The sequence below is a fragment of the Centrocercus urophasianus genome, unplaced genomic scaffold, assembly GCF_019232065.1.
Source record: "Centrocercus urophasianus isolate 14NV4802_14NV808 unplaced genomic scaffold, USGS_Curo_1.0 seq_15, whole genome shotgun sequence".
Lineage (NCBI taxonomy): Eukaryota > Metazoa > Chordata > Aves > Galliformes > Phasianidae > Centrocercus > Centrocercus urophasianus.
This window is the reverse complement of record NW_024884697.1, coordinates 47,529,470-47,547,871: the sequence shown is the minus strand read 5'-3', so window position 1 is coordinate 47,547,871 and position 18,402 is coordinate 47,529,470. Positions and strand designations below refer to the sequence as shown.

At 47.5% G+C, this 18,402-nt stretch overlaps 1 protein-coding gene across 9 annotated transcripts in view; it reads left to right on the top strand.

Annotated features, from left to right (window-relative positions):
* The window catches only part of ZC3H7B (zinc finger CCCH-type containing 7B), a 46,011-nt gene extending 29,723 nt beyond the window's left edge, over window positions 1–16,288 (top strand). For 8 of the 9 annotated variants that reach the window (XM_042815601.1, XM_042815608.1, XM_042815602.1 and 5 more), the window contains exons 17-23: window positions 1,210–1,295; window positions 6,740–6,873; window positions 8,135–8,240; window positions 9,377–9,485; window positions 10,753–10,886; window positions 11,528–11,691; window positions 12,304–16,288. In XM_042815601.1, coding sequence (XP_042671535.1) covers window positions 1,210–1,295; window positions 6,740–6,873; window positions 8,135–8,240; window positions 9,377–9,485; window positions 10,753–10,886; window positions 11,528–11,691; window positions 12,304–12,496 — 926 coding nt within the window. In that variant the 3' untranslated portion in view covers window positions 12,497–16,288. Of the gene's footprint in view, window positions 1–1,209; window positions 1,296–6,739; window positions 6,874–8,134; window positions 8,241–9,376; window positions 9,486–10,697; window positions 10,887–11,527; window positions 11,692–12,303 lie in introns of those variants that run through there. The other variant, XM_042815607.1, reaches the window with a different exon arrangement.
* Window positions 16,289–18,402: the final 2,114 nt, after the last annotated feature.

Below are 18,402 nucleotides of genomic sequence, written 5' to 3'. Positions count from 1 at the left end.
AAACAGTAGTATTATTGTCTGGCGGGGATTTGGATAGCTGAAATCACAGATGGGGAAACTGAGGTCAGGTGTACTGTGGCTCACCCAAGTTGCACACAACCTGAGCTGAGATGAAAACTTGTGTTTGCTGGCCCTTATCTCCTGGAACATGCTGACTCCCAAATCGGAGATCATGTCTATATAGCATGTCTGCAGAGCACCAAGCTTTGATAATAGAAGCTGTTGGTAAAAGCAAAACAAACAATTTTGTAAGCCCTCTGGGCTGGGAGCACTACACCAAGGCCATCCTCAGCATCCCACTTGTTGCACTCAACTAGCAGTTGTAAGATACTTCAGTTTGTTTTGACAGATATTTTAGGTCTTTACAGCACTTAAATAACATGGCTTATCTCTAATGGAGCCGGTTCTCTCGCTGACCAGCCAGCTCCTATTCTTCCATACTTTTCTTTTGATGTTTAGTTCTCTGAGAATTGTGGCACCAATCTAATCTGGTTGGTGCTGACAGAGGATGTTACTTCACCCTTGAGTTGGCCAGGAGCTAATTCCTTAGATAAAGTCTAACCAACCCTTCTTCTCCTTGGCTGATGCATTTGTGATTCCTGAAACCTTGCAGATCCTTTCTTGCTGAAGGAGAAGCAGCTGTTTCTTTGTTGGTTTTGCACTTTTGATCTTTCTTTTCTACTTTGGCTGGACTGTTGAAATTCAGCTTTTTTCTTCTCTTATTGATTGATGAACACTAAACTTGAAGTATGTAGCAGGCTAATTAATCCTAGCAGGGATTAATAGATCAACAGTAACAAAATGTCATCTTTAGAGCCTTGAGTAGATCTGTTGATTTGGTGTTGGTCAAGGTCTTGATCCCTAGTCAAGAATCAGCATCTTGGAAGCAGCGTCAAGGTTTTTTGTACACAGTCTGAGAAGAATGCCAGATCTGACTATGCTCGGAAGACCAAACTCTTCCCACTTGTCTGGTTGGAGTGAGAGTGCTGGAGAGAGATCCTTCCCTACCTTGTTTTTTGAACAGGTTCTGTGGTGGTGTTGGATTCCCTCACGACCCACCTGCTGGCATTCCTGGTGGACTGCTGGGAGCTGTTAGCCACACAGGGGATTCCTAAGCCCCACTGCTGGAAGTCCTGCCAGCCCTCCCCCCCTCTCTTCTGTTGGCCATAGTGGAGTAGCTCAGTCCTGTCTCCTCCTTCTTGTTCCCAGGAATGACCCACGAAGATATTGTGCAGGAATCTAAGAAGTACTGGCAACAGATGGAGGCACATGCCAGCAAACCAACCAACAACATGGTAAGGTGCATCTCAGGCTTGTTGCTCCTAACTGTTCCAGCGCTTTTTCTCTCTTTTCCTCCCACTATTATGCCATGTGCCTAGCAGGTCCCAGCAAACCAGGCTGGCCACAGAGGAGGAGGACACCTGTGAGCTTTCTGTTTTGCAGTGCTTGTGATGATCTTTGCATCTTGTTTATCAGTGTGGTATCTGCTCAGTTCAATGATGGAGAAAAGCCCTCAGAGCAGGGAGGGCAACACACAGAGAATGGTGCTTCTTGCAACATCTTGCTAGTGAAACTGAGAGACTCTGGGGGTCCTGTCCACACAGAGTGGGGATCAAAGATGTCCTGCTGCCCTTTAGTGGCCAAGGGATGTTATGGCAATCTGGAAGGACTGTGAGAAACAACTCATGATCCGTGGGGTTACTCTTAACACGGGAATGTGTGGAACTTGTGGTTTAGGTACTGTTGGGGCTGGTCAGAGACCTTGGTGGCACCTTGACAGGGGGACAATGTGAGCTTTGTCTCTGCTTTGTTTCACCAGTCTCAGTATGGGAAAAGGTGTTTTTGGCTGCACTTGAAGCACAGCCAAGAGATTTCTCTGGAGAGGCGTTTCAAACAAAGAACACCTCTTTGTTTACTTTATTCCAGCTCACTGGCTATGGGTGGTGCCACCTTACCCTTTCATTCCTTCAAGGAGGTGTTCTATAGCACAGGAGCAGAGCCCACCTAGTGAGGTTGATTCCTAGCCCTGAGATTGAACTAAAGCAGTTTTCTGTCATTAGAACAGTGATTTTTCTGTTCCTTGGTTACTTTCAAAAGATAAATCTGGTGAAATTTATGTTATGCCTCCTAGCAAGCTCTCAAGGGGGTAGGCACAATCCTCTCCCCTGCAAAATGATGGAGAATGTGTTGTGAATCCATTTCATTCCCACCTGACAGCTTTCTTCCCCTTGTGGAGACCTAAACCCATCACTACTTGGCCTGTCCCTTGCTCCCAGGGCAAGGGTGATTCACCTCTGTTTGGGACCTCCCCCCAGGAGTCTCCTTGTACTACTGAATACAGCTTCTGAGCATCCTGGAAGAAAATGTTTTGTAGGACAGAGGTCTCAGTCACTCACATGGTATACAGCAGTTTTTTTGGCTACATCACAAGCCACCAGAAGTATTCTGAAGGCCATAGGGTGCTGATGCTGGGAAAAGCGGCTGTGCTCAGCATGGGTTATCCCACTAGGAAAGACTCAGGTGACTTGCAGTGATGGTCTCAGTGTGCTGCATGCCCGAATATCTACTGGTTATGCTGTGTGAGATGGAGTCATCTTTGAGGAAATGCTCAGCAACATACATCCATATTCTGCTGTCATGGTCTGAAATGATGGGGGAAGAGGGTGCCGTGCTGACTGAGAAATGGGAAGCAGCAGTCGAGTAACCAAGGTCACTAGTTCCCAAAGCTGTCTGACTTGCCTAAGTAACTTGTTCTAACCTGTCAGGAAACTGTATGTTTGGTCCTGAAGGTATGAGATAAGTTTTTGCCATCTGTATTATGTGAGAAGTGAAAAATCTGAATGGTTCCATCAGACAGAGCTGCCTATGTTCTCTTTCTAGCCTGGCATAGAGGTGGAGACAGATATCTGCATCTGCACAGGGGAGGAAACTAAGTATGAATCTGCAGCAGTTTGTGACAGTAGTTAGATTTATCTCAGCGGTCCCTGCCCCATGGAGAATGAAGTCTAGTGATTGGTTCTTTCCGGCCTGCAATGGAGCTGCCAGTGTTCTCCAGAAAGCTCTGCCTTGTCATTCTCTGAATAATGTTGGGGTAAAACAATATCAATGGACATCTATATTTTTGAAGCCTTGCAACATCGTGTTCACCATTCACTGGAGGTGCTGCTGTTAGAATAAGCTGTACGCAAGGCGTGGTCAGAGCATGTCCACTGAAGCATGTGAGCTCTACATGCTGAGTAAGGGTTTCATTTCTGGCTGCTGGGGCTTGCAGGGGCAGAGACTGAGAAAAAGAAATGCCAGCACCTGCTACAACAGCCATCAGGGGGTGGGCAGAGAGCTATATTTTCTGGGTTCTATGGGCAGTGTTTCATACCGATGGTCAATACAAAGTCTGGTTGTGCCCCACACATGCCTGGTGCAGAGCTGGATTTACCCTCAGTTCTTCCAGGACTTCAGTTTGTTCAGAGGTGAAGCAGCAGCCTTGTTGGTACAGTCAGAATGTGCTTACTAGTGGCACCATCAATTATCTGTTGGACTTGGCAGCTTATCACAGGGTAGGGAGACAGTCAAGTCAGTCAGACATCTCTGTTTGCAGACCATGGCTTGGGCATCAGCACATATTCGGGCAGAGTGCTCTGCTCTGGGATGAGACACAGTCTTGCTGCTGAAGACCCTGGCGGCAGGAATAATGTATCTGTTGAGAGATGTTTTCTTTTGCTGTTATGTTCCCCAGTTCAAGCAGGCTAATGTGACTCATAGTTTTCTCAGTGTCCTTCCAGCTTTTGAAGTTGGCCTCCTGGCAAAGACAACTTCCCAGGATTACTGTAAAAGCAGACCTCTTCTTCCCATCGTCCAGTGTGATCCATGCTTGCCCTGGTGCCCTCTAGTCAGTGGAAGCAATGATCTTCCCAGGGATTTTGCAGCAGTTTTGTCACAGCAGCCAGTTGGACACAGCAGCTGAGGGTTATCCAGTTGTGAAAAAGAAAGGCAGGCAGCATACAGGCACCTGGCAGCCGTGATGAAGATCTAGTAAGAAATGGAATATGATGATGCACTTCTTGCTCAACACTTGGCAGGGAGCTCATATGGAGGCTGCAATGGGAATAAGCCCTGTGGCTGCTGATGGAAGAGGCAATCATTCATCAGGAGAGATGGTTGTAGGTAGCTGGGAGTCCTCAACTCCCAGTGCACCCCAGGAGCTGAGGGGTTTAAGCCCTTGTTTTTTCTGTTTCTTGTGGGCTGTTTTTTTTCACCCCACTGGCCAGCTGCAGAACTGCCACACAAACTGACCCCAGAATTAGCAACTTCAGCAGGGAGATGAAAGGATCGTCCCTCGCTGTCATAAGGGATACTTGTGCCTAAATACAGCTCACTCAGGTGACTGAGTAACCCGGGCTGCTGTGTTGTCCCTCCAGGGGCACACGGATCCTCCAGATAGCATTTTATTATGACTTGAAAAGACTTCCTGTAGCTGGGAGACATGCATGGCAGTGCTGGGGCTTTGCTTTTTGCAAATCCTCAAGTGGAGAACTGTTGTGCCAAAGACTTTTATTTATTTGGTTGCCATAGTGCATAGCTAACACTATATTGTCTGGCTTTAGAACAAGGGGTGGTGCCACAGCCGGAGGCACTTTTGTCTGGCTTAGTCTGCTACAGCCTCATGTGATACTAATTTCCACACTGCTGGTTATCAGCAGGCTGCCAGGTATGTGTCTTGCCATTACAAATACAATCATGTAGCGGCAACAGCAGCAGCTTTGATTTTTGTTTTACTCCTAATCCCCTGGGAGCATACATGCCCACTGGATTAGTGACCAGCAGTTGGCAAGACTCCCGTGAAGAAATGCATAGGGCTTCATTTCGTCATGCATTTCTGAAAAAGCAGCCTAGAGCACCAGAATTACCTGAACATTAGAAACATGTTCTCTCCCTCTTCAATCTGTTGTGACTTCTGGAGCCACTCGGTTTTTCCTTTTGCTGGTTCAGTAGATTTGAGTTGAGCTTTCTGACTGTGCTGCAGAATGTGTTGCCTGATAGATTATATGGCAGATAGCACTGGGCTGATAAAAGCCAGTATTCCAGCAGTACTGTTGTGTTATTTCAGCCCCATAGGTATGGTGGGTCAGTGGCAAACTGTAATTTTCTTTGAACACCAAATGGAGATTAAAACTACTGTTGAATTGCCACATTTGAGAGCGAGACACCTTACTGCCTTCTATGATATCCCAGACTTCAACCCTGTTCATCCTGCAGCTGGCCACTTTAATGTGTTCTTGGTGGTCACCAGCATCAGTGAAGACCAACAGATGAACAAGTCACATCACAGATGCCACCAGAGAGGCCACCTTACAGGCAAGTAGGCCAGAATCAGCACTGCTTTGCAATAGAGATGGTGGTTCTCCAGAAGTCCGTTAGCAATGAGAACCTTGCAGTCGGCATGGGCAAAGGCTGCCTCTCTGGATAGCTTTTCACAGAGCCAGAGGGCCTCTGTCTGCCACATCTGCTTTGTAAGACTGTGTCTGACAGATGCAGAGTGGTAACCAGTAGCTTATGTAGTGTTTCCTGAGAGATGCTTTGATTCTGCACCACCCTGCATTTGCTGCTTTCCTTTTGCCAGATGATGCGTGCAGGATCCACACTACTGCTGTTGCTGGCAGAAGCCAGCTCCTCTGGGATGCTGCTTGCCACTCTCTTCCTTATGAGATGCTCGAGATCAGAAGTGAAGGCATGGCAGGTGTGAGGGCTGCTTGTGTGGTTAGCAGCTGGTGAGCTGCTTACTGATTTGCCACTTTTGTGCTTCATGGTTGGTTCCATCACCAGGATGCTCCATGTACCTGTGCCCACAGCTGCTGCCTTGCAGTCAGGTTTGGTCTTTGGTTTGGAAATGAACAGGAGACATTAGCATTGTGTCCATCAGTGATGGTATAAAGTTTAAATGACTTTTCAGAGATTTGCTGAGATAATGCATGATAGTGGTGATATGGGACTTGCTTAGGTTGTTGGGTTTTTTTCCTGCACAATCTGTTGGTCATAATCCCAAAGCGTCCACTTGTGATGATAAGTAGAAGGCCAATTAAGCTAAGTGGCTGAGAGGATATGAAGTGTGGGTGTTTATGGTTGTACCTCTATCCAGAGATTGTAATTGACTGCCTGTGAAACTCGTAAGGGCACTATGAGGGATGGAAATCTGCCCAGAAATGGCTTTAAAAAGTATTAACAAGAGGACCCCACTCCCACTTTGGTGTTTCAAATGCCCGGTGTAACACGAGCCTCTTGGTCCAGAAGCAGCTCCTGCCTTGTGTCACAGCCTGGCTTCCTCTCCAGGAGATCCTGAAGCTGTGCGATAGAGCTCTCTCTGTGCATAGCAAGGAGGATGTGGGCTGCCCTCCCTGCGGGGAAGCAGGGATTAAGCACTGGGGCAGCTCTTGCAGAGCTTGTCTGTACATGGAGGTACGCTGCAGGGGTTTGGCAGTCAGTCCTGGTCAGTGCTGGAAGTTGCCAGGCTGGCTGTGCTCTTGGCCAGAAGTCAAAATGCAGGAAATCATGCTGAAGCCAGCATTAGTTTCACTCCCATCTGGTATTTCAGTGGCCACCAGCTAACTCTGGTGAAGGAGAGCTGGGCTGTCTCTCTTTTAATCAATTAGTTTCTGGCACGTGGGTGCTCTGGGAGCTGCCACTGTGGCATTTTAGGGGGTGTGTTTTGGCTCTGCTTGCCTGAGGTGCTGGTTCTCTTCCCCAGGCTTCTCCCCGGGCTCCCACATCGAGCACCTTTGACCTTCAGATGAAATTTGTGTGTGGCCAGTGCTGGAGGAATGGACAGCTGGTGGAGCCAGATAAAGACCTCAAGTACTGTAGTGCCAAAGCCCGCCACTGGTGAGCAATGCAACCTTCTCTTCTCCCCACCTCTCCTGAAGGGCAGGAATTTCTCCTCTTACATTCTCCGAGGCTTCATTTGGCGTAGTTGGAAGAGGTTGTAAGGTTTCCTAGCAGCCTCTTTGTCCTCAGGGTATTTTATAGTGAGCATTGCAGGTAGCTGTTTTCCAGTTTCCAGCTCTCTTTATTACTGCTTGTACCTGCTGCCAGCACTGTGCATGGTGCATCACAGCCAGACTCTTAATCCTTAGTGCTTGCAGTCCAGCTCCTGCAATTCCCTTTCCTCTAGCTGCTATCATTACTCCTTAGCAAGGTCACTAAAATAGTTCTGCTCTGTGCTTGTTCATACTCTGTGCTGTTTGAAGATGTCTGTCATGTCACTATTAGCAATTATTTAAGGAGTTGTACTTCTTTTTAAATTAGTTTCCTTAGCCTTTTCATTGCTTTTGTTGCTCTTCTCTGACATAAGCCTTGTCTCTTTGTACCTCCTGAGTTACACGGAACCCGTTGGGTGTGATAGAAAGGGAGTATTGGCTGGAAATAGGCCATTGGGCCATGGAAACTGTGGCCCCTCTCACCCAGGCAACTTGGCAGCACAGGATGGAAAGGTTTATAGGACATTAGTTCCCAAAACACAAGCCACATAGGTACAGTTCAGCATGCTATTGCAAATGTTAAGACCTTTGATGGAAAAGACACAGAGGCAGGAGTTGCTGGAGGAAGTGAGAAGGAAAGGATTACTTCTTAAAATGGGAAGATAACACCTCTGTGCAGCTGCTGAACAGAGCTGAGGCTTTTGCCCAGGGTATTTCCTGGTGATCACTTGCTGATGCTGCCCAAGAATTAGTACTTCATGTTCATAAGACAGTGCTTGTAATGACTTGCATTTCTGCTGTACCTTTCAAGCAGAAAATATTCCTAAATGTTTTCTCCGGATCTTGTTGCACAAGAATTGGCTGTGTCAAAGGGTGGAACGCAGTTTAGTAATTCATGGTGATGCCACGCAAGACGTGGGGGAAACTTTTGTGGCTTTACAAAAAGATATATCCCAGAAAACACGTAAGAAGTAGTGGGAGAAATCCTCCTAAACACCCTTCTTCAGACTCCTCTGCCAATGATATCTAGGAGCAGGTAGATAGCGGCAGGGACAAGCTAAACTGGAGGATCTGGTCATCTCTCCATATTCAAGAGATGTCTGAGGAAAACAAAGCTTTGTTTTGCTCTTCCTTTTACCTCGACTGATTTATTCTCTCTTCCTTAGTTGGACAAAGGAACGTCGGGTTCTGCTGGTGATGTCCAAAGCGAAGAAGAAGTGGGTGTCTGTCCGACCACTGCCTTCCATCCGCAACTTCCCACAGCAATATGATGTAAGCCCCATAAATGGCTCAGCCAAGTGCCCCTTTCCTCCCACCGTTGTGCAGTGCTTTGAGGCATGCTCTGTTGTAGACCTGTCTGGGAAGCAGGCACGTGATGTTGGCTGAGGTGTGAGAGCAGGACAGACTGAAGGCAGCGAGATCTCAGATGCATCCAGAAAAATGATGGAGCAGGAAAAGGAGCAGCACTCATTTGAAACACTCAGTTACACACGTATGCAAGTTCCTGTTGCTGTTGTTAATGCAGTCACCATCTCTAGAACTGGTTGGCACAGGGTTTGGAGATGAGGTTTAAGGCTTCCCTTAGGTCAAGGTTTCTCAATGTAGGTGAGAGGTGAGATGGAGTACTGGGGAGAAGCCTACCCCTGCCTTTGCTGTGTCTGGACTGCTGTCTGTTGTGAAATTTGCCCAAATTGTGTTTTGAAAGCTGAACTAAGAACTCAGCTAAAAAGCCTCATGCTATGAGGAAGATAACAGATATCCAACCTCTTCCCCCAGCTCCAAATATGGCAAACAGTTATCACTCTCACCCTCTCTTTTCCTTTCTCCCTAAAAAGGAAAAGCTCCTCTCCTTGCTGCCCCATAGGATCCCCTGTATCCGTGGCCAGGTGGAAGGTGAGGCCTTTGGCACTCTCCAGTTGAAGGCCTGTTGCTGGAGGCTGGGAAGGGGCAGCAAGAGATTATTATGGTTGCTGCAATAGGAGATGAGGCCCCCATGAGTTGTGAGTCACGCAGTGAAAGTAGGTTGCCATAGGCCTATCTTTGCCTGCTTGGAGATGGCTGGAGAATGTGTCACCTTTGGGGCCAGCAGTGTGACCAGCAGGAGATATTGTTGGGTCTGTCCAGGTTGGTCCCTGCTGTTTTCCCCAGGGCCAGTTGCATATGGGAAGGGCACTTAGAGAGAGGCCAGGTGCTGAACTGAGCTCCCTCTGTGTATATAGGGAGATCTTACCTTTCATGTTATAGAGAGCTTGAGGAAAAGAAGCATCAGTTAATGATACATGATGTGTCCTGTTTTGTGACCTCTCCTGTGTGCAGTTTAACACCCTTATTGTTTTCTTGAGTCCATTTTCTCCTCCAGCAAGGAATGTTTGCGCAGATGCTAAATTTTGCTCTCTGTCTTCTAACAGTTATGTATCCATGCACAAAATGGCAGGAAATGCCAGTATGTGGGCAACTGCTCCTTCGCCCATAGTCCTGAGGAGAGAGACATGTGGACCTTCATGAAGGAAAACAAAAGTGAGTGTGGGAAATGTGGGCTGTGGATGCAGGGTTTGTTCAGGCTTATTCCTGACAAGGTGCTGCCCTGGCAGTTCCCCAGAAGAGCTTCAGTGGCACTGACATCAGCTGAATCCCACACAGCTTTGTGCCCATGGGAGCAGAGAAGGACTCGTGGAGGGACTGTCAGCTCTCTGTCATCCGTTGTTTGTTCAGACCAATGGCGAGCTGGGGAAAAAAGATTCTTTGCAATGCCCAGTTTTTCAGGTGCTTACCTAGCTCTGGTGGGAGCTGCTGATAAGCTTGAAGGATTTCCAGTCATTCAGTTTTTGTGCTTGGATGGAGGGTCTTTCTCTGCTGTGTCAAATGCTGTTGTTTGTTGTGGTTCAAGAGCTTTTGTTAGTGGGCCTTTTTTAAGCACATCAGACCAGTCTGGGTGTGTTTGTTCGAGCATAAAGGTGAATCTTCAAACAACAGCATTGTTTCAGTGTGGGCCAATTTGCATTAATTATTCCCCATTACCTTGAGTTCTTCAATTACCCATTTAATGAGGGTAATCACTAATCACTAATGCATTGCATTTAGAAGGTCACACTGTTATCTGCAAATTCTTATTTTTCTGTGGCCTATCTCACAAGTTGATTTTGAAAAGGCAGATGTGCAGTCAAATCTTCCAGCCAAAATTTCTCAGCAGCATCCCAAATGGGTTTTAAACCAAAAGCACCAAGACACATGGATTGCACTCCTCTGGGTAGGGTTTGAACTCTGGGGCAGGCTATCATTAGGTCTTCCTCCCCTCCCTAGTGCTTCCTGTGGCCAGCTTGCTTATGGGCTCTCCTCCTCCTTGAGCACTGAGGATGAAGTGTAGACTTAAAGGAAAGGGATGGATCCGAATCCAGCCCCTGCCTTCACTGTGGCTGCAGTGAGACGCCTGCTGGGGTCAAGCAGAATCAAACCTGATGAAGAGTCGCCTCATGGGGTGAAGTCCATGGGGATCTTGGGGCACCTTCTGTCTTTCCTGAATGTGCCTGCTGTCATGGGTGCCCCTTGACTCGTAAAAGACAGCTTCTCATGACAGGCTGGGGAGATGTAAATTTAGCTCCTCTGCCTACAGCTCTTACCTGGGAAGGTGACACTGAGCCTGCTGAGCACTGGCCTGAGCTCTGATGGCAGGAGTTGCTGCACTGGAGAGGGGAGGAAAGGGTTGCCCCACCATTCATCCTTTTCTTGTAGTTTGTGCACGGTGCGGGAGGTTGTCTGAGTGACTTCACGGGTCGCCTTTGTGCAGTACTAGATATGCAGCAGACCTATGACATGTGGCTAAAGAAACACAATCCTGGGAAGCCTGGAGAGGGAACACCACTCACTTCGCGAGAAGGGGAGAAACAGATCCAGATGCCCACTGACTATGCTGACATCATGGTAAACAGCTAATCTCTTGTCCTTCATCCTTCTCCTTCAGTGCTCCAGGTATAAAGCCAGCAGGGGCTGAATTGCTCTTCTGGGAAAGAGTTAAATGGACAGCTTGGAGCAGCACAGATGAGGTGGGAGGGGATTTACCTGGGGCAACAAGGCTTTGCACAGCTTTTCTGTTAATCCTCAAGTGAGTAGGCGTTTCGCGTGGGCTCAGCCTCTCCCCAGGATTCCTGCTCCTGGGGAAGCTGGGAAAACCACTGCTGGCCTGTGAGAAAAGAAGGGGAACCTTGGAGATGAGCTGTGTGTGGAGCACAGAGACCTGAGAAAATCAAAGACAGATGTATCTCCTTAGCCCAGGAATGGTGGCTGGGGAAAGAGTTTGTGCTCCTGAGGGGTCTTGTGCTGCCTGAATGCCTCACAGTCAGCTTGAACTGTGGGTAGACTCAGAGCATCTCCTCTGCTTGCCTTCAGCAGCAGCATAATGACCAGAAGATGATGTGTCAGGGAAGAGTGTGAGGTCTTAGAGTGAGGCAAATATCCAGGATGCTTGGGAGGGAGATTTGAAGAGGTGATGCCAACATAAGGAAGGCCAGTGAGTGTGAATACTGATGCACTAACTGGCCTTTTGCCCTTTCTGCACCCATTAGATGGGCTACCACTGCTGGCTCTGCGGGAAGAACAGCAACAGCAAGAAGCAATGGCAGCAGCACATCCAGTCAGAGAAGCACAAGGAGAAGGTCTTCACCTCAGACAGTGACTCCAGCTGCTGGAGCTATCGCTTCCCTATGGGCGAGTTCCAGCTCTGTGAAAGGTACCGTGCACACAGCTCTGTTTGATCCCAGAAGTGACGACTCCTCAGTGGTAAAAATACATTTCCCAACACGGCTTCAGAAAAGGAGAGCAAGCTTCAAGTCTGCCCTTTGTAGCCGTAATGTGCTCTGCTCTTGGTCTGCTAAACAGAGTCTGCTTGGCTCAATTCTTGGGGGAATCCCAGATGCTTTATTAAATTGTTTGAATGGCTCACACCCTCTGAATCAGTGCCTTGAGGTGCCTTCAGAAGGCTTCTGATGGTTAGAAATGCCGTTTTGGTTAGAGAGAAGGCTGTGTCTCTTGTGGCTGCTTTAGAATTTCCTGGCACTTCCTCTCTTGGGTGGTGGCTTCTTCTTGTCCCCGCTGGTCCAGCTCTAGCTCACACCATTTCATTCTTTTGACCGAGTCTCCTCATAGGTGCTGTTATTTCTGCGTCCAGCTTCTCTAGTTGTCTTCCTTTGGCTGCACGCAAGTTGTAGGAGAATCACCTCCCCCTTAGCAGGGAGAGTCTGCAGCCAGTTTTGGTGGGCCCCAGTGGAGTCTCACAGACGGAGAGCTCAAACCCCCTGTCCCGGTGGGGCATTCCTGCTGACAGTGCTGCTTGTGCTGGCAGGTTCCAGAAGAGCAAGGCCTGCCCCGAAGGAGAAGAATGTCGCTATGCCCACGGCCAGGACGAGCTGACGGAGTGGCTAGACCGCAGGGAGGTGCTGAAACAGAAATTGGCCAAAGCCCGCAAGGACATGCTGCTCTGCCCCAGGGACGACGACTTCGGGAAATACAACTTCCTATTGAGGGATGGTGTATAGTAAGGGCCGGGGGGGGGGGGGGGGAGCCTGTTGGCTGGAGAAATGCAGGGCGGGTTTTCTGAGTGAGGCAGTAGCAGGGCGAGCGAGATCTGTGTCTCGCGAAGAGAACTTTTTCTTTTCTTTCGTTTTAAGATTTTGAGACGATGATTTGTTAGTGGTGAATGAAAACGTGAATTTGATTCTCCTTGGCCAGCGAACGCCATGCTCACCGAGTTTGTGGTCCATCTTCTCTCTGTTATTTCCCCTAAATTCTCCTTTCTCTCCATCTTTTTGTTTTCGCTGTCCTTCGTTTAAAGGAATGGATCCGGGCCGTGTTAGGATGTGAATGAGAATTTCTCCTTATAAATCCCCTGCCCTTCAATTGGGGCTGTGGCTGCAGAGGTCAGGAAGACAGAGCTGGGAGAAAGGGCTACACATCTGCTGAAAAGGGGACCATGAAGTTCATGTTCTCCTTCTCTCAGTGCTGCAGAGCAAGCGTTGCAATTGGCCTGCTTTCTTGGGAATTCAGTACCAGAAGGATTGGGAATTGAGATGCAAGGAAGAAAAACCACAAGATGTGGCTTAAAACATCTGAGTTTAAACCCCTACTGATTTTATTCTGCTGAGGCATCAACTGGAGCTGAGGGAGGTGGGGGGTAACAGCCATCTAGTAGAAAGAGTGCAGCTAAAAGCAGCTAAGTAATTACACTTCTTACATTGGTGGGAACTACATTGTAAGAAGCTATAGACTGTTTTGGCTGACTGTAACCAGGAAACAAGTTGGTGATGCCTGACTAGATGTCTTTCTCAAGTGTGCAACATGTTTTTGGAGTGGGTGGTTTTGGTTTGTTATTTGTCTAGTCTGACTGGTGCAAGTAAGACATCAAAGTCATCTAGGAGGTGTACTGGAGACTGTGACCTGACGTGTGTCACTATACTCCACACAGCACAGTCAGGAAGAAGGCTGTAATCAAAAGGAGTCTGTATTTCTCAGTCTGCTTGTGTCCCGGAGGGATGCAGTGAGGTTCCTTTCTTGCTCTTTAAGTGGCATGTGTTGGTGGTTTTATACTGCAGCAGCAGATGATGAGTTGATGGTTGGACTAGATGATCTTAGTGGTGTTTGCCCACCTTAATGATTCTATGAACTGGATGGGGATTGAATTAGAAGGACACCATCAGGCAGCGTGGGTGTAATGTGGAGGGCCTGGCAGTGGTCATGCTTTGCTGATGGGAATTCAGCTGGAAGCATGTTTACAAGTGCTAACTGTCCAGTCCAGACTCACTGGACCTCAGCACACTGATGGTTCTCTGTCAGGGCTGAACCCCTATCTAAGATTTTTGGTTTTCATGGTGGCAGCAGTGAGAGGCCTCATTCTGTATGCCAGCCTTGTTCTTTCTGGTGCTCCCATCCTGTAAGCAGTAAACATGTCTTATCCTGAGCTTCCCTCGCATGTCTCCTGCATCCAGCTGTGCTCTGCAGTTTTGTTTGCATGGATGGCATCATCTTCTCCAGCACAAAAGCTTCTCCTTCCCTGCCTTCATGATGATGTCTTTTTTGTATACAGACTCCCAGAACAGCAAGCTGAGAGCCCTCAGGGCTGGTAGACAGCACTGTATCCATGGCAAATACAATTTGGCTGTGTTCCACATGGTGCTTCAGCATTGTTGAGTCCTGCTTTACCCTGCCTGCTCCTATATCCTTCGGGTTGCCAGCTTTGAAAAAGATGGGACATGGTAGTAATATGCAGGAGATGCTGTGGGAACAGCTGGCACCTTTCTGAACCAGCCTCCAGGTAGCTGCCTCAGCAGCACTGAGATAGTTATGGCCCAGGAGCAGAATGTGCTGCATGCTGGTCTTGGGTCTTTCTAGTAGTATGATGTGCCCCAAATAAGCCACATGTGCCTCTGAGTTTGCTTCCTCACCTGTAAAAACACAGAGGGGGTCATCATTTTTTCATGGGAGGTTCCCTCCTTGGCTGCACAGCACCTTGAGATCTGCCCTGAAAGGGGCCTGGACTGTAGCATCCAATGAAACATGAGTGGCTTATGGTAGATCAGGGAGAGGAGGGGTGGGAAGTGGCCATTTCCAGCTCTGTCCGTGTGAGAGGTGAAGGATGAGAGCCAGAAGAATCTGCACGGATGGAGAAAAAGAACGACCAATGCAATATCAGATATGGCATTTTTTGAGAGCTTAGGTACTGTGTTCTCTCTGTTCTTTGTTGTCCAGATCGTATCTTCTGCTGGTGCTCCTTGTGCTGGTCAATTTTATGAATAGAGAAAGGGAGGGGAAGTGATAGGCACCAGCTCCTGGGTTATCTTGTCCTGCTGGGCAGAGATGCCAAGGAACTAATCTGGACTGGGAAATGTTGGAATATGTTTTCATTTTTAATACAAATCTGCATCTCTAGTGTGACTCAAGCGTTCGCTGCGCTGTGATTTCTCATACAGTAACTTGTTTTAGGTTCCAGAGTGGGTCATTGTCCCCTCTCCCTGTCTGTGCATGGGGAGCTGAGCTGCTCAGTGGGACTGGGATGGGGAGAGGCCAAGCATGCGTGAGGGGAGGAAGGCCCACGGTCACGGGTGTTGCGTTGAGTATCTCTTTTCGTTTTCCCTGATATGATAACCTGGTCTGTGGTGTTGCAGTACTTTGTCACCAGACTTGTTTTAGTGTGTATATATGTGACCCCTCCCATGAAGCATATATACACAGGTATTAAATATATTGCTCTATATAATATTATATGTGTGTGGTATCAAAGGAATCTTTTTAATGAGGGTAAAGGAAAAGGACTCGGGCCGGGAAACGCAGCATCTCCACTTAAAATATGAAGGCTTTTGTTTGGATTAGGGAAAGGGAAATAACAGAGGGGAGGTTTTATATAGGTAGGTATAAATTCTGAGATGGGGCAGGTTTACCTGTTCATGCTTTTAAAACCCCCTGGGATGTCCTTACAGTCCCATCTCAGTGAAAGGGTATTATACTGCTAATTAGGGAGTGAAGTTTTCACAATAAGGCTTTGCTTATATTATCTAAGAGGACATTGTAAAAGGCAGGAAGCTTCACACTTGGCTTCCCAGGCTCACTTTATCGAGTCAAGAGGTTTTTCTTCAGCACATGATGTACTTTCAGTAGAAATGCTTGGTGCTCTCAGCTCCACAGCAGTTAACCCCACAGGTAAGTTGTAGGGCTGCTTTAGCAATGCATTCGCACGACCCTCTGATAATTCTCTCTTTTATTCATTCTTCCGAGGGAAGAAGAACATTTTGCAGCGTGGAACCAAGTCCGAGGGTTATTAACAATGCTTTGATTTTATAACATTAGAAGAAAATCTCACGTCCTGTAAAATAATCACACACACAGAATAGAGACTTTGATTGAGATCAGCTTGTTAAATGCTGAAGGACTTGGTGAGAATCTCTTCCCAAATCCTTTGGTAAGGGTCAAGGTGTAAGCGATGCTTTTGTGAGCCTGACCTTTACAGGGAGAAGGAAAAACAAATCAAATACCCTATTTTGCTTGTATGAAACTGTATGTCAAAAACAAATGGGTTTTAGCAAGTGAAAGGAAAAGATAGCAAGGGGATGCTGCACTTCTGAGCTGGGTAGTAATGATTTCGAGTCCTTTAATATGTCTTTGTATTAATATAATTTAAGAATACCACGCTTTACTATTAAAAAAGAACTTAGTATCTTTCATAAGGTCTAGTATCAGGATAATAATGTAGATGTTTTAACAACATTTTTGGTTTTGTTCTTAAAAAAAAAAAACAACAACAAACTTGCTTCTTTTAGCCTTTGTAATAGAAAATAAAAGTGTGCACTTTAAACCCTCTTCTGATACAGTGTGTGTTTGCATTTTTCAAGTAGCCCACAAAGGCTTCTCACCCAGGTTCCAGTTTTCCTTGCTGTAAGGAGGGAAGCAAGGAGAGTACTTCTGGCATTGCATCGTTTGTGCTTTTTACCTTCCTTCCATATAACCTACTGCTCATCTTGCCAAGTAGAAAATTGCATGTGTTTACCAACAGATTCTGCAGTTCACCTCAATCTAGAGATTGCTCTGCTGTGCAGGCTGATCCAGCTGAACAGAGCAGCCAGTTGTGCACCTTGCCAAGGAAATGCCCTCGTTCCCATCCCGAGTTGCATGCAGCTCAAGCCATGAAAAGTGTTGGTGCAAATTCCCCCTGGTGGGATGCTGTGTGAAGGTCATACCTGGGGGACAACAGCAGTATGGAAACACTTGTTAACAAAACTTTCTTTTTTCTCTGCCCATACATGATGCAGATGAAGTGCCAAAACTGAAGATGTGGCAAAGACAAGGGAGTCCCGTGGAGGCACCCTGCTGCTGCTGTGCAAACTCCAAGAGTGACTAGAAGGTCAGACTCAGTGAGAGCTCAGGAGGGGAGACTGGATCTTCCTAATGTGCCCGGATGCAAATGTGACAGCTCAGGGCCTTCTGGTCAAAGGAGAGGCCTGAATACAATATTAGAGTGCAGGGAGAATGAAATGGGTGCATTTTTAAATGCATCGACTGGGTATATACAATACGAGAGGAATTTGTTTTAGCCTCCACAGATGACTGAGACCCTGCTGGCAAGAGTAAGTGTAACTTTTCCAGTACAATGGAGACTGAAACTGTCAAACTGTGAGGCAGACAAAACATAGGGAGAAAAACAAAAAAAAAACTGCAGTATTTTCCTGGCAGACCTGAGATTCAGCTGTAAACTCCTCACCAGTGTTTCTTTGCTGAAGAATAGCAACTTACACTTTAAGGAGGCAGGAAAAGGAGTGGTGGCTTCACCCTCCCAGGAATTTCAGCAGATGTGGAGGCAAAGGGGAGAGCACAAGGTCAGCCAGGAAGGATTTGGGTCTGATGGCAGAATGAAAGTAGCTAGGGAAGGGACTTTCTCCTTGAGAGGTGAGAGAAAGTCTGCCTTTAATGTCACAGTGCAGCAGTATGGCAGAGGCAACTTGCCTTCCAAAGTCCCTAAGTTGCAGATGGAATTCCTAAGCAGTTTTGTGACTGTGTCTTCCCACACTACAGGGAAACATTTCTGGGCAGTGGCAGCAGGTGATGTAAACATGGTCATCACTGTTAATTGTTTGTAGCTGCCATTGCAACCAAGAAAGGGAGTGTGTTGCATCATGCCTTTGGAAGGAGAGCAGGAGATGATTTGTGCCCTGAGGGAGCTGGAACTTGTTGAGGTGGGTTGATGGCCAGGAAGGAGGGCACAGAGTAGGTAATACTGTAGGGCACGAGGTGAGGAAAACATTAGGCAAAAAGTGATGTGCTAAATAGTAAAGGAGAGAGGCAAGGCTGGATGGAAGTGTCTGGTATGGAGGGAAATGGAGGAGGAAAGGCTGCAGGAGTGCAGGCTGGAGCAGAAAGCTCTTTGGTGCGAAGCAAAGGAAGGTGCAGAACAGATGGATAGGCATGTATGGGGTGAAGCTGGGCAGAGGTCTGCTTTCCTCCTGGAAAGCTGTGAGTGCTGCTCAGCAGCTCCATCCTATGTCTCGGCCAGCCTCACCCCTTTATCCCCAGGATGGGAGGGGAATGGCCAGAGCCCATCTGTTCCCATTAACTTCTCTCTGTCACACTGGCTGGATTCTTGCTTTCTGCTTCTCTGCAGTTCCCCCTCCTGGCAGGAGCAGCAGGTCCCAGTGCCCCCAGGGTAGGGGTGTTGTTTCCCAAAAGCAGATCCAGCTGCAGCTGGGATAAGAGCAGGGAACAGAAAGGATGACAGCTCTGATTTATTCAGTGCCCTCTGCAACAGCTCCTGAGATTGCCCTTCATGAATGCTCCTCTCTGTGGTTTAGCTTATGGTTAGCAGTTCCCCAGAAAACTCTTTTTCTTTCTTTTTTTTTTTTCTTTTTTTCTTGAGAGCCTTGTGAGGTACAGACAGCATTGTTCCAGGAAATAGGGTTATTTG